Raw genomic sequence first — 16,594 nt, forward strand, 5'->3', positions numbered from 1 at the left:
TAAGCTGGCATCTTCCTCATCAGTACTACTGGTGATAGCCACTACCTCTGGTAGCCTCAACTAATCTACAATCCCTACCTCACACTTCAACTTTATTGATTTTAATTATTCCTAATACTATATGGCACATTCTTAAAGTTTGTGTTCAATTGGTTTAGAACCTTGCTTGACCTTGATGGGGTGCTCAATTCCACACAATTTACTGAACTCTTCCACCCCTTTATTATTCGCTACTACCTCCAAATTCCCCATTCTCTTGCTCAGATCATTAACTTTTTCATCACGCACTACACAATTTAAAGCTGTTCTCCTATTATTTCTACAAACGCTACAAAAATGTCTACACTTGCCATATCTGCAATCTTCACCAATTTCTGTACAGAGCTTCATGTTCGATACAAGATATCACAGCCCACTTTTAAAATGTATTGTCCTCCCTCTATTTTTCCCTTTAGAACTTCCGCATTTCATGAAGTGTTTTTGCTATGCAAATCAATTTGTTTCACTTTTGACAACTTCACTCATCTTCATGACTTCATTAACTCTTGTATCGTGTATCTCCCTGGCACATGCCTTAGAAACAACTACTCTTCTAGCTATGTCAGTTCCCTTTTATAAATTAAACTTTTTACATACTGGTAAGAAATTGGGTTATGAGTTGGGGGTGGGGAAGTACCCATCTGAAGTAATTATCACAGTCCATGTCAGGGTGAATCATTAAAGTCACTAAATATACCTGCGCTCGGCTCCTTGGTAGCTATGGCACAGAGCAGACCGGCTAAATGTAGAGGCAATGTGTAAAGTTTGTATGCAGTACTTGAACATTAATAAAGTCAAAATGCAGCACAAATCCCAAAATGAATTAAAAAAAACTAGAATAATATTTATTTAACAAAATTATATAAAAATGACACAAGTCCAATAAAGGGAACTGGAGATTTGACTTTTTAAGTTATTTCAGTAGAAATAGTGCCCAGAAGTCTATGGTCATGGTAGAACAGGACCTTTGGTGCAATTTGACGCTGACCTTTATAGAGCGTGGGTCAGATACTCTAAGCAAGTATGTACTAGTCACATATTTCAGATTTTAGTCCTCCAATCCACCACAGGAGTACAAATCTAAATCCCTCTCCCCCCCTCCCCAGGAGCTATGGAGAGGCACTTAGAGATTTGCAGTGTTTTAGAGGCCCACAGGAGGATACAATCCAGCTAGGTTGTGGCAGGAAAATGCCTCTTGTACTTTTGTTGTGCCCCTGTAGCAGTGGTTCCCAATCTTGTTCGACCCACGACTCCCTTGACCCATTGGCCATTGCCCGTGGCACCACACTGTTACTTTTTTCAAGGTGTGTGAGAGATGTAAGCCCTGCCTCGGGAGTGCTGGCAGTTTCCTACCTGAAAATAATTGGGATGAAGCTGATGTATGTATTATAATCCTATACGCAGGATGTTTCATATTACTAAGGCGGCGCCTCTAATAAAATATTCCTAGTTAAACCTCTTTGCTCATGCCTTTTTTAGAATACCCTCTCTAACTTTTCTATCCCACGTACAGTGCTAGATAGCACCCCTATGCATGTAGGCCCCATTGCCAAAGTGTTTCTGCGCTTGCAGAATATTTGCATGCACTGCCATTTCTACCCTTGTCATACGTGCCAACACACCTGTCTCAGCAGGGTGACTCACGATTTTTTAAACCACATACAGCTTTATTTTTGCTGTCTCCTCCCAAAAATTGCCTCCAAATCCATGCAAATAAAAAAAAATCCTCTAATTTAAATAAAAAAATTTTTTTTTTAACATCCCTCATTTCTTGCTTCCACATGTTGGCATTATGCGTATATTGTGTTTTACTTGCCTGTGCTCAAGGAGAGAGCGGGCCTGTCTGGAAATGTATATGTACTGAAAGAAATGTGTACTGGAAGTACCTATGATTCAAGTACAAATGTCAATACTTAATAGTATTTTGTGTGTTTAATAGACAGGACAAATGTACTTTCCTGATAACTTGCATTGGTGTAAAATGTATTTGGAAAAAAACAAAACTATTAACGAGTAACAAATTAAATCAGGCATCTTTTGCTTACTTTGGGAGTGTTGGAATGTGGGGACCCAGTGAAATATGGAAGTCATCTCCCTCGACATGCAATCAATTAAGCACTCTTTCGGAACCACTGCCTTATAGCTTAATCAGGAGGTCTGCCTTCTGACCCTTGAAGTCCACTTCTTTGTCCTGTGTACAAAAGGGAGAGCAGTCCTTTAGGACTCTTTTTCAGGTCTCAGACAGCAGGTTTAGTAATCTTAATGGGTTGGAATGTTAATGTTAAAAAGGACTTTTAGAGCGCACAGTTACTCTGCAGAGTACCCCGGCGCTGAGACAAAAAGATACAGAGGCCAGAAGGGGGAAACCGCAATCCCAGGGTGCGTGACCATTATCCTGCTTGTTGGAACAGCCAGGTTTTAAATTGTTTCCTGAAAGCCAGTATGTTCGTGGCCTGCCTAAGCGGGAGTGGAAACTTGTTCCAGGATCTAGCCACTAGCACCTGGAATGAGCGCCTGCCATGGCGGGCTCTAAGACACGTAGGAGTGTGTTGTAAATGATGATAATGGTCCAGGTAGTTGAATATATGATATTTATTAAGTGCTACAGAGAATAACTGGTGTCCCCATCAGAAAGCAGGGAGCTAACTGACAAGACAGAATGCAGAGACATGTGACATCAGAAACATAGAATGTGGGTCTTAAAGCAATACAACAAAATAGAAGTGATGAGAATACAACATATCCTCTCTCCTTCGCATAGATAACAGAATAAAAAAAACAGAAATAAATATAAAAAACAGAACTCATGCCTCTCGTTACAAAACCCACATCAATGTGAAACAAAATCTCGTAAGTAACTAGGAGGCTTCCTTTCCCTCTGACCTCTGCCAGTATCGGCAGAACTCCTATTGACTGGTTCTGATTCACGGTTAGACTGAGGTAGCTTAATTACTTTTCCAGCTTTCTTATATAATGCTACCCGCCTCAAGTTCCAACACTCACCATTAAATAAAGTAACAAACCTTTTATGAACAGACTTAACTTTAAATGGACCCCTAAACTTCGTCAACCCAACGCCAACTCTTCCAGGTTTCACTTTCACCCAATCATTTACCGAAAGATTGCATTGACTCTCTGACACCTTCCCGTCTTTCTGCTTGTCCAACCCCTCTCTACTTTCGTGTTTCTCAAACACTCCAGTACTCAAACACTCCTTCATCCATGCAGCAACTAGTTTGGTACCAGCTGAACGTCCTCTCATCATGCAAAAGGGAATTTCCCCTGTCACTCCATTCTCAGTAGTTCTATAGGCCCAAACCATGTCATTAACCAATTCTCTCACATTGGCTTTAGATGAGAGGGCCATTTGAATCGCACCTTTGACCATACGGTTCGCCCTCTCAACAATGCCATTACCCTGTGGGTTATAAAGTGAAGTTCGTGAATGTGCAATGCCACATTCTTCCAAAAAACTAGCCATTTGTGTGGAAGTCAATTGCGTTCCATTGTCTGTGATAATCTTCATAGGAAAACCATCTTCTCTGAAAATATCCTTTAACGCAATGATAGTGTTGCTGGTGGTGATTTCCTTCATGAATTTGACTACCAACCACTTTGATGAAACATCTACAACCACCAAACCAAACCTCATATCTTGACTCAACTGATAAAAGGGCCCAATAAAATCAAGACATATGGTGTGCCATGGACATCCTGGGTCTTCAATTGTACCACAACTATTCTGATTACCCACCTTAAGCCTCTTCTCACTTTCCATGCAATCAGAACATCTTTCCACCCAGTCAGAAATCTCGAGGTCCATGCCTGGCCACCAAAAGTGCTCCCTCACTCTTCTTTTAGTGATAGACTGTCCTAGGTGACCCTCATGAGCCAACTTGAATAAGGTAAACCTCACCTCCTGTGGCGGGATGAACTTATCTTCTTTCAGGATGATCAAACACTCATTGTCCAAAATAGACAAATCTTCCAACACCTTTAAATATGGACGAAGAGCAGGAGATACACAACTCTCTCTCCTTGAACCCTTTACAATAAGATCTTTCACCCTTTTCAACACCTCATCCTTCACCATGGAGGCATTCCACCAACTCTTACTAATCGCCCCAGCACACATCTCTACTATCTCATCCACAGCTGCCACAGACCCTTCTGAATTGAGTGAATCCACTCCTGGTTTATCTACCGTCTCCCAGGGTAGAGGAAGTCTGGAAAGACCATCAGCTTGGCAGTTCTTCCAACCAGGAATATATTCCACAGTGTACAAATATTCTTGGATTCTTGCAGCTAGTCTGGCTAACCTCGCTGATCCCTTCCCAGCCCCACCAGGTGATAAGATCTTAACTAAAGGTTTGTGGTCCGTTAACAGTGTAAATTTGAACCCCCACAAATACATTCTATAATACTCGCAACCCTATGCCGCAGCAAGGGCCTCTCGTTCTATAATAGAATAATTTCTTTCTGTGGTTGTGAGAGTCCTTGACGCAAAGGCAACAGTTTTCAAGCCGGAATCATGCATTTGAGCTAGTACTGCACCGACACCCACAGCACTTGCATCCACTGTTAAAACAGATTTACGATTGGTGTCAAGATACCAGCCTCACATATCTCTCTCTTGATTTCTTGAAAACAATTATCCTGTTCCAGATCCCACACAAATTTGCACCCTTTTCTCAAAAGAAACTTAATCTTCTCCGTTTTCCCTGCAAAATCTTTTACAAATTTCGCATAATACTCGATGAGGCCAAGAAAAGACCTCAACTGATCTTTGTCACATGGGACTGGTGCATTTCTGATGGATTCTAACAAATCCCTTTTTTGTCTAACCCCATTAACAGATAATGTATAGCCAAGGTATTCCACTTCTTTCACTGCAAACTTACACTTCTCCTTTTTCAATGTCAACCCCGCCTGTTCCATTCTTTCCAAAACAGTTTTCAATATAAGATTATGTTCCTCTACAGTCTCTCCGAAGATTAAAACATCATCTTGGAAGTACACAACTTTGTTCACTCCCTTTAACACAGCACCCATCATTCGTTGAAAGACTCCTGCCGCAGATGTGAGTCCAAAAGGCATGCGAGTGAACTGATAAATCCCTTCAGTGGTTATGAAAGCAGTCAGTGCCTTAGAGTCTTGATGCAATTTAATTTGGTGGTAAGCACTGCGGAGATCTAACTTCGAAAAATACTTTCCACCCTTTAGTGACAGGACCAACTCATTGATATTTGGCAATGGAAAATTGTCTACAACGATGTTCTGGTTCAATGTGCGAAGGTCCACACAGAATCTGAAACTTCCGTCAGGTTTGGTCGTGATAACGACTGGAGAAATCCAGGGAGATGTTTCAATTTGTTCTATCACTCCCTGGTCTAACATCTCTTTAAGTATCTTCTTGACTTCTTCATGCGCAATGAGTGGAACCTTCCTGACCCTATGTTGTACCGGTATGGCACCATCACGCAGTACAATTTTCTGCACATAACCCTTCAATTCCCCGATGTGTTCATCAAACAAACTTGACATTCCATCAACTATCGACTCAGTTGTTATGCTGTCTACCACCATCACTTGTGGTACAGCCCTGGGGTTGATAACTATACTGAGATCGTACTGTTGTTCCCAACCTAAAATTACAGGACCTGACTCTGCTATGTAAACTTTCCCTGTCGTGAAACGATCTTTGAAAGAAATTTCACACACCATGTAACCTAACAACACTATCACTAGTTAACAACTGTACACTTCCCCAATTTTCTAAGAACATATCTTTTGGAATAATAGTCCAGAACGACCCTGGGTCAACCATTAACTGGACTAATTTTTTTTCAATAGGAAATTGGGCCTTGGGTCTTTGCCTCCTGCCAGGTTCTCCTTTACTCATGTTCTGTCCACCTAAGCATAATAATTTATTGGTGCCCTCAACCCCAGTGTCATCTCTCATCACTTCTCTCTTTTCCACTACCGCTACTTTGTCGCCAATCACCCCTTTACACATTTTAAAGAAATGGCCTTTTTTTCCACATTTCCTACATACTTTGTCTAGGGCAAAGCATCTCTTGTAATCCGAGGTATGAAATGTGCTACCACACCTACCGCACATTTTTGCTTGGAATCTATTCCTTTCAGTACTTGGAAACCCACTACCATATCTCTTGGTGTTCTTTTCTCCCGTGTCTACGCTTTTCCTATTCACAGCCGCAACTTCTACCTGTTCCACACAAGAAACACCATTCCCATGTCCATTCTCCTTCACACCGTCCTTTCTTTCCATCTCTTTCATACATGCATTAGATTCTTCAACTACTTTGGCTATGTCAATGGCTGTCTGCAGAGTGGGATTCTTTGCTGCCCATAATTTTTCTTGCATTTTCTTGTTCCTACACTGTACTATCAGCTGATCTCTTATCATTTCGTCTCTTATTTCTCCGAAATTACATTTAATGGACAATTCACGTAGTCTGGTTACAAATTGATCTACAGATTCCTCTGTTCTCTGTGGTTGAGTGTAAAACTTGTGTCTCGCCATGACAATATTTACTTCTTTTGAATATTGTTTTTTCATCCTCGCTTTAGCCTCAGTATACACATTGGACAATGTTCTACCATCTTGGTTTAGACCTACTGGCAAGTATTTAAAAGAGTGCTGTCCCTCTTTTCCTAGAGCACTTAATAAAAGAGCTTTCTTTCTAGTGGCGCTGAAATCCTTCCCATCAAGTGCCTCTATATAATTTTCAAAAATATCGATCCATTCATCCCATTCAATGGGTGGATCTCCAGCTGACTGTAGGAACATTGGCGGTGTAATAACGTTAAGGTTCTCCATGGCACTGGTTCTTTCGTGAATATTACACCCTCGTAGTTTCTCTATATTGTACACTGTTTCAATGAGGTATGATAAACAAACAAATGTAGGTCGCTCGCTTGTAATAGTTTTCCGTGGATATTACACTCTTGTAGTGTCTTTATATTGTACACTGTTTCAAGGAAGTATGCTAAAAAACAACAATTGCAGGTAACTTACTTGTAGAGAGAACTCTATTTTGTCTTTAATTTGGCACGATTTGTTGCTTCTGCTGCTCCATGCAGGTCGTTTACTTGTAGAGATAACACTGTTTTGCTTTTAATTATAAACGATTTGCAGTTTCTGCCGCTCCGACGGATAAATTGGTTGCTTGGTAACGTGTAATACACAAGATGGCCACTACGTAACGTCGTTCCGTCGCTTACGGCAATGACGTTGATTCTTGCACGTTCAGCTGCGAGCGAGAAGAACAACACCGTTCCGAGGAAGCCGCGGGGAAGGCGAGTTCTAACCGGGAGTACTCACGTGCAGTAGCGATCATGTAGACTTTCGAAAAATGCCGTGCTTGGTTGAAGCGGCTCCGTGATTCCACTCGGGCATGTGAACCTCAGAAAACGCCAACAGCGTGGTTTATTATGTTTGCACCAACATCCACACTATCACCAAGCCAATGTACGCGTTGTCACGATTTCGCCGCACTTCCAACCCCAGCAGTGAAAAACGTTAAAGTCTAGACTCACCGGTTGTCTGAGGTTATACTTGGCTCGTCAGAGAAACTTCAGTTTCTTCCTTTCATAGCGACAATTTTCCCGTTTTGGCAAGCATGAGTCTATTTGTCTAGGTAAACATATATGATATCAAGTAGCAATAACCGCTGCGCTTCACTCACAGTTCCTTCAGTGGAAATTTGCTCTTCGGTTGAAATATGGTTCTCGTATCTCACACTTTTTGAGTACAATTCCTTCCTTATTTTCTTTCTTCCTCCTTCAGCTTTGCATTTCCTCTTCTTGGTAGCAGTAACTGGTTCTCAACTTCCTTACCAGTTGAAAATTTTAACCAAGAGAGCTTGCGTGGTTCTTTTCTCACCAGTGGAGTCTTCCTCTCTCTCTGTAGTTGTTTAGCTCCTTCTGTTCATCGTCGCCATGTGTTGTAAATGATGATAATGGTCCAGGTAGATGAATATATGATATTTATTAAGTGCTACAGAGAATAACTGGTGTCCCCATCAGAAAGCAGGGAGCTAACTGACCAGACAGAATGCAGAGACATGTGACATCAGAAACATAGAATGTGGGTCTTAAAGCAATACAACAAAATAGAAGTGATGAGAATACAACAGAGTGACCATAAGATGTCGGTGTGCTGACCTAAGGGATCTACCAGGTACGTAGTATGAGACTCTTCTACAGATGTAATGCGCCCCCATGCCATGCAGAGCTTTGAAAGCCAGGATCAGCGCTTTGAAGCGTATTCTGCATTGGACAGGCAACCAATGCAGAGTCTTCAGATGGCGGGAGATCCGGTCTCTAGGACCGAGACTCAATACTACCCTAGCTGCCGCGTTCTGCACGACTTACAGTCTGTTGAGTAAAAACTCCAGAAGGCCCAGATAGAGGACGTTGGCACAGTCCAATCTCGAGGTGTTAAGGGCCTGGACGACCGTCTTTCTAGGAGAGGTTGGTAATAGAAATAGAAATCTACGGGGCATTTTCAAGAGACCAAAACACGTGCCTGCTACCGACTATTACTTGAGGTGTCATAGATAAAGGGTCATCCATTTTCACTCCCGGATTTTTTACGTTCTTGACTGCTGACTGGGGGGGGGGGAGGGGGTAGGGGAGAGACATATCTAAGGGCCACCATTGTTTCCAGGCGCGCAGAGGAGGTGTGCCAAAGAAGATAATTTCAGACTTTTCCAGGTTACATTTGAGATGATTAAGTCTGAACCAGGTAAAGGTTTCCCTCAGACACTTATTAATCTTCTCCCCGTTGAATTCCTCTCCCTTCTTACAAGTGAACAGCAGTTGAGTGTTGTCGGCATAAGATATAATTGTGACCTCACCTGCTTCAGCCAGGGAAGCCATGTACAGATTAAAAAGTACAGGGCTCAAGATAGATCCCTGTGGCACGCCTACACTCAAGGGTGGCATGCTGGCTGAGAACGGGGGTGACCAGACCTCTTGATGTCTGTCCTTCAGAAAGGAGTAGAACCACTTCAACACCGTGCCCTCGAGCCCACACTCCCGCAACCTCTGCAGGAGGTGACCATGGGGCACGGTGTTGAAAGCCGCAGAGAGGTCTAGAAGGACCAGAACAGCTTTGCCGCCTTCATCCAGGGTCTCTTTGATGGAATCGGGAGATCTCCAGCAATGCAGTCTCTGTGCTAAGGTTCTGCCTGAAACCAGACTGACTCGGGTGAAGAAGATTGTTAGTTTCAGCAAAATCGCTGATCACCGAGTGGACATATTTCTCAATTGTCTTTGCAAAGAAAGACAACAGAGAGATGGGTATGTAATTAGTTAAGACTATAGGATGAGCCGTAGGGTTTTCCAGTAAAGGAATTATTTTCGCGCTCTTCCAGCTATCCGGGACTTGACCGCTAAGAAGAGAAGCGTTCAACATACTATTCACTGTGGGGTTCAGAATCTCCGCCAGGAATTTGGCAGGGCATGGGTCCACCGGAGATCCAGATTTAAGGCCCTTCATTAGTGACAAGGACGTCTCTGGGGACAAGGGAGGGAAGATGGAAAGGGAGGCCTTGTCTTCATGATTCTGGGGGGCCGTTAGTAAAGAGGCCATCGCATCTTTCCCGCCCCAGCCATCAAAAGAGGATTGGATTGTTATGATGTTCGTATAGAAGAAGTTGGCTATTTATCAAACCAATCGTCTGGGGAGCGGGAGGCCTTGTCGCAGCCCTAGGCGAGGAGAAGCTTTTAACAATACTAAAAATGTCTCTGCTTTCATTTCCTGTGGACTCAATTTTAGATGCAAAAAAGCTCTTTTTGACTGCCTGTATCTTTCTGTGGTAGTGTCTTAAGGCCTCTTTATAATTCATTTTATTATCCACGTTAAAATCCTTCTTCCATGCTCTTTCCTGACGTTTGCAGTCCTTTCTACACTGTTGCAGGGTATCATTGAACCAGGGGGCTGAGCATCTTGCAATTTTGATAGAGCACAGTGTTCGGGGGGCAAGGGCTGAAGTTCCTTGCGCGATCCACTTGACAAGGGCCTCAGCATCCTCCTCGATATTGCCAGTCGGCATGACAGGGTGTTGGGCGAGTTCATATTTGAGGGCAGCCGGGGTGATCTTGTGAAGAGGTCTGGAAGTAAAAGATGGTCGCTTCTCCTGGGTAAGTGAAGGCTTTGTTAATTTTGGTAATTTAAAACCCACCAGGAATGACCCCTAAGAAGCCCTAACTAATGGCGTAAATGCTCCTGTGCTAACACTGCCCATTTTGGGCATGTTCAAGATGGCAAAAGTCTTTGTCCACTCTAAACATGGGATGTATTTGGGGAATGCACTATGGGATCCTCCCACATCCAGCACTAACATTCAGTTTGTGGCATGTCCTGTACCCACAGCAACCTCAGTGACAGAAGTATGGTAGAACAAAAGCAGAGTTTCAGCAACCAAACAGTGCATACACAGCAATTGTTTTGACATCCTGTTTCCCTCCTCAGAAGTGCACCCTGAGTGTTGAATGTAAACCCAGCAGACCTGTCTAACGGGTTTTTACACTGTAATGTCAAAAAGAAGCCAACTATTATTAGAGCTTGCCTGACTGGAGGGGGGGGGGAGGGAACAAAAGCAGGCTCCAGTCCAAGTTTCACCCGTCATTTGTCTGTGACGGGGTAGGCCTCTTTGAAGTGCATCCCAAGTGTCGTATGAAAAACCCCTCTGTGGGGTGTCAAGCAAGATGAGACATTCCAACAGGATTTGGCACTTTAATGCCAAAAATGATACTTACAGCTCCACCCTGCTCAGGTCAGCCTGTTGGTCCTTGTGAGCCATTTCACACATCTTCTAATGCTAATTACTGGCTGACCGCAGTGGTAGAACAAAGGCGAATGAGCCTCCAGAGGCTTTACGCAGGGGAAAAGGCCTTTCCTAAAAGTATCTTTTACAAAATATTTAGTAAATGTTCGACTTCATGATTGAAGAGTATTAAAATAGTTGTTTAATTCTTGTTCTATCTAGTCCCATTCCCAAGATACAGTGTTTTGTATTTATTTTTGCTTCCAGTGTTTTCCCCCAATGACCAGCCAGCCTTGCTACAATGAAAATAATTGTTGGCACCTTTTCACTGTAGGATATGTATAACATAACTTTAAATATAAAGCACCCTGCCTTATGGGCAATAATGCCTACATAGAGATGACTCCTTAATATTTAAAAGGGAGGTTTAGTCCTCTCAAAATGAGTTATTTTGAAAGGCTGAATTTGTAGTTTTAAAACTGCACAGAGGGTAGTCTGGCAGCCATGTTTGCATAGTCACTGCAGTCGGTGGCACAAGGGGTGCTGCAACCCACTTGTGACATTTTACTTACAGGCTCTGGGCACACTTCGTACCACATGTTAGGGACTTATAGGTAAGTTAATGTGTCAAATAGAGGTATGCCAATACCATTCTGTTGAAAGGGACAACACAGGCACTTTAGCCCTGGTTAGCAGGGGTAGAGTGCACAGAGTGCTACAGTCTGCAACAATATAGGGTTCAGCAAAAGGCAAAAAATCTGAGATAACCTTGCAGAAAGTGCACATTTCTAACATTGCCAATCGCCTATCTTACACTTTTTTTTACTACATCTCACAATGAGTTCATCCCTCTATAAGTTGACTTTTAAAACCTTCAAACTCAGTTTACTGCAGTTTGAGGTTAATATTCAAGCAGTTTTGTTTTTTAAGTTAATGTTTTTATTTTTAATTTTCAACCTCAAATTGATAGATTGCACAAGTAGGCTTTCTCTAACTTTTTATCTCAAAGGATGTATTACGAGCCTTATTTTTATGTATTAATAATGTTTTAACTTTTTGGGAAAGCTATACATATTAGCGCACTAATCTTTATGACCGTAGGGCTCCTTTATTTTTTAAAGCTGAGCTGCACAGTGAGGTATAGTATTAATTCGCCATGGCGTACGACACTTTAGGTTATTAATGCAAGTCTGAGAATCGGAACATTTTGCCTAAATGGTTTATTTAATATTAAAATGTTTATTGTTTACTTTTTTAAGCACTTTCTTAGCTTTGTGTTATTTCTGTGGTTTATTTGTTGACTTTTTTACATATGTGATTGTATGAAAGTACTTCTATGGTTATATTTTTGTAACCATAATAAGGTTATACTACTGCTAATACTGAAAGATCTTCAAGGTAGTAATACATGTAAATACTCATTGTTAGGTTTTTGAGACCTGGTAAACAATGTATGTGTGCACCACCACATCTTTTTGATCTTTAACTTGTTTTTCTAATTGCTTGACTGCAATTTGAAATTCATCCCGACTTTTTGTGTTTATATTCTGGTGGATGAGCAATCACCTGTTGCCCCAGTACTCCTGAATAACAACACATTGATAGTCTTCCACCCTGGTGTATAATGCAACACTTCAGCATCAACAAGATAGACACTAAAAGTTCTTATATACACCCTGAACTTCATTGGCGGCTTTTCTGGATCTTGTAAAGACAAAGAAGATAGTGTACATCATTTCATCTTGCAATATACTTAACACGATTTGTATGACCTGTAATTTTCTTTCATCCAACTTAAAGGTGATCTTGCATTAAAAAAAATGCTCATTTTTTCTTTTTTAGACTTCTGACACACACTGTAATAGAATATCAATGTTGTCTTCAAAGGACTAATTAGAAACTTACACAATCTTTTTTGGTCTAGATCAATGCGTTGTGCATACAGGACGCCACTGTTTCCCTCAGAAATCCAGTAAACAACGACACCTAATTCTCTTTCTGTACAGATGTGTTCTGCACTCTAGCTGTATAGTGTCAAAAGCATTTCCCAGTGTTTACTTTGAGTCAATGGGTCCCCACCGGTACTCAGTTTTGCGGACTGCCACTTTTTTAATTCATCACATATTGAGCAGGAGAGAGGAAAACACATAAAATGAAAAGACAGAAGAAGAGAAAGACAGTAAAAACTGCACAAAACAAGAAAGCAGGCATCGGCAAGAGTAAGAGGCAGCAGTGTCTGGTAGTAGATTAAAGAGGCCTGAGGTTGTTTCAAGACTACGCAGCCTTGGAATGCAGTGCACCGATTTTGAATAGCACCGCTGGAACAGAGCTTTGGGCACTGCCACTCATTCTTTTACAAATTGTGCATTGGCAGTTCCTCATAATTCCCTTTCAGTGTAGACAATCACATGACACACAACTTGTTTACTTTCTGTGTTAGTCTTAATAACCCAGGCATTTTCGCTATATGTAATCCCGATGTATACGTGTATATATATGCCAACATTTTTAAATAATCGGGGGACTGTATTTTCCCCTAGACTTATGTTGAAGCAGAGGCAATTTTAGGTAGGCGACGCATACATTTACTGGTTATGGTATGACGTTCACACAAATCATCGCTCAAGTAGCTAAATATACGTGTTACATGGCCGTGCTCAAGCATGTAAATGCTGACTGAAAAAGTTTATACAAAATATATATAGCTTAGTGGTTTTAGTAATCCAATCTCATTTAATTAGTTCTGCATCAAGTCCCACTCGTAAGTCTTCACACCAGCACAGTGTGCATTTCTCCTAGCTATGACCTTAAGTCTCCTCACACTGTGGCCTGCACCTTGCTAAATTGATATGATCCTCTGTAGGTAAAGGATGAATACTTTTTCGAATCCACTAACCTGAATTCCTGCTCGAGAAAGAAGTGATGAACTTCTCCAACTCCACGGCAAGCCATGCTGAGTCTGAATTCTGATGGTTAACAGTAGAATGGGGTAGGTGACAAAACAGACCCTGGATATCAGCATATCTGACTCGTCACTGTACTATTGGCTTACCACTTGGATTGTACTGGATATCTAAAACATATTAAATACCTTATCTCAGTGTAGACTCCTTGATCACCTGCTTTAATGAATGATGTACCTCTAGCATATTTATTTGCTTCAGACTCTGTGATTTAGGTTTTACCTCTGACATTCCTGGCTTTTAACCATAAACAGTATTTATGCAATTGATGTTAAATGCGTTTTCATAAAAGCACTTCCTACTCCGATTAAGAGGGCTATCTCCTGTTTTTGGGCAATATGCTCTGTGGTTCTGATGTACATTCAAGGTTGTCCTTAAAGTGAAATATAAACATATATTTATCTGAATCCTATAGTTCACACTGGTACCAACAAATTGCTTTCTTAGGCACATACCACTGCCTTAAGTACAGACACATGTATTGTGAAATATCAAGTCTTTAAAGGTGTTGAGGATGTTTTCCATTCCTCCCATAGCTTAGAATCCAAACGTGCAGGAAAAGTATAAAGTTGATACTCCTTCAAGGTTATCTGTGAAACAGCAATGTAAACTATTGAAGCTGGTTCCCAAATACAACTTAATTCCTTAGAATACTTCTCAGTACTCTGCTTCAACTTCAATCATGTTTTCCAAAGGCAATCAAACAATCGTCAAGGTTTTCAGAATGTCTGATAATATGGTTCTAGCTGCAACAATAAAGTATCTTAATTTCCTAGCAATGGTACTCTGAACTACGAGGAAACTTCTACTCAGTAGCTTCAAGATGACTGTCAGCAATTTGAAACATCATGAGAGTTTTGTGGCATCGCGGGTAATCTAGTTTCTGAATTTATGTTCAGGCACCTATGCTTAGTGCAGCCTCCAGAGACTCCATGCTTTTCACCAAGCTGTGCCAATGTTCCAAGTACACCACCAAGCTTTTCTTCCTGGGCATGAGTGCCACACTTGTGTGGTGGGAGTAGCACGATTGGCAGGCACACAAATGGGAAACTGTGTCTTCACTGCAGATCAGAACAATGCTCCAGTGTGTCATGCAGCCGGTTTACTGTAGAGCAGCTCAGGATGCCTGCATGTTATTGAGGTCCCCATTCAGCTGCCTGATACAGGAATGCTGGTCATGCCTATATCACCCCGGCAAAGATGCCTTGGGCACGTGTTAGGCTTGGATGATCTAGAAATAATTATTCTTCCTGATCATGCATTTCTTTAATCATTATGTAGGGCTGTTAATCTCAAGCTGCGCTTATTGTGATCAGTTGTACCAAGTGAGATTATGTATGCTACAAGAGTTCAGCTTCATTTTATTATGTTAAGTAGGTAATTTACAGTTTGCAGAATGGACAAAGTTTGCTAATGTGAATACTATTTCTAACAGGTGGCCACAGTGAAAAGACTTTTGTCTCAGTGTTCCATGCTGGTTAACGTCAAGGATGAAGATTGTTACACCCCGCTGCATCGCGCTGCTTACAACGGACATCTAGAGGTTGCTCGTGAGTTGATTGCACATGGTGCAGATGTTCAGGCTGTCACTGTGGATGGATGGACCCCTCTTCATAGTGCTTGCAAGTGGAACAACACAAAGGTGGCTTCTTTCCTGCTGCAGCATGGTGCAGATGTCAACACTCAGACAAAAGGTTTGCTAACACCATTGCACCTAGCTGCGGGAAACAGAGACAGTAAAGACACCCTCGAACTTCTTTTAATGAATCGGTACATAAAGCCCAATCTGAAAAATAACCTGGGTGAAACGGCATACGAGATTGCTAGGCGTACAGATGTTCATTACTATCTTTTTGAAGTTGCTGAGAGTTGCATCAACTCTGTTTCACAATTTGAAAACTGATCTTACTCATTCGGTATATTGCATTGTCATTTTATTCAATGTGTAATTTGAATAGAGTTTTGTCCTGCAAAATATTTATTGTCTGTCGTCAAGAGATGTTTTACAGTAAACAAGAGCCACTAACCATAATATATAATCGTAAAATAAAAATAAAAAGGGAAACTGAGAAATGAGGCACTGAAAATACTTTAAAAAATCTCTCTAAGACCAATACATAAGTGGGTGAAATAAAGCTGGAAAGTAAAAGTACAATAGCATTACATAGCAGATGAAAGTTCAACCCAATGTCCAAGAAAAATATAAAGATGATGAATAGAATACTTACAAAAATTTAAATCAGAGGCAATCGATTGGGTCTACATTCATATCCATTGGTTATTTTTCCCACTGTGTCACTTAAGACCGAGCTAAGTCATACGCCACTCATCATTCGTCTTGTTCCAATAGGAACAGTCCAGCCCAATCTTGCCAGACTACATGTCAGAAACACGGCACAGTGAATTAAGTGCTCACTGCTGACATCTGCGTTGCTTGCTGATCACGAATTTGAATCCCACTGTAACAAAGTATATTTTAATTTTTCACAAATCAGTTATTTGAGCACAATTAAATTAGACAATAGTAACATCTGTTGACAGTTTTTGAAATGCTAAGTTTGTGGGGCTAAATGCTTTTTGGGGTAGAGTTGTCTGCGCCGACTATTGACCAAGAACAGTAAAGACGTGCAAATGGATCATTCTAAGAGTGGACCTTATTTGTTCATTTAGTAACCAGCAACATGTTGTGCATGTTGAAGCTGCAGGGGCAGGTGAGTAGATGCTGGCAGGTCACTTGCCAAGTGCTTGTTCAAAAGGGGAAACTTTGTATATATTTTAATAGGAGTTTTCGTC

General features: G+C 41.4%; 1 protein-coding gene across 1 annotated transcript in view; it reads left to right on the plus strand.

Annotated features, from left to right (window-relative positions):
• The window catches only part of ANKRD49 (ankyrin repeat domain 49), a 45,713-nt gene extending 29,530 nt beyond the window's left edge, over positions 1-16,183 (plus strand). The window contains exon 3 of the mRNA XM_078656973.1: positions 15,237-16,183. Coding sequence (XP_078513099.1) covers positions 15,237-15,704 — 468 coding nt within the window. The 3' untranslated portion in view covers positions 15,705-16,183. The remainder of the gene's footprint in view (positions 1-15,236) is intronic.
• The last annotated feature ends 411 nt before the right edge of the window (positions 16,184-16,594 follow it).

Source organism: Lissotriton helveticus, chromosome 8 (assembly GCF_964261635.1).
Source record: "Lissotriton helveticus chromosome 8, aLisHel1.1, whole genome shotgun sequence".
Lineage (NCBI taxonomy): Eukaryota > Metazoa > Chordata > Amphibia > Caudata > Salamandridae > Lissotriton > Lissotriton helveticus.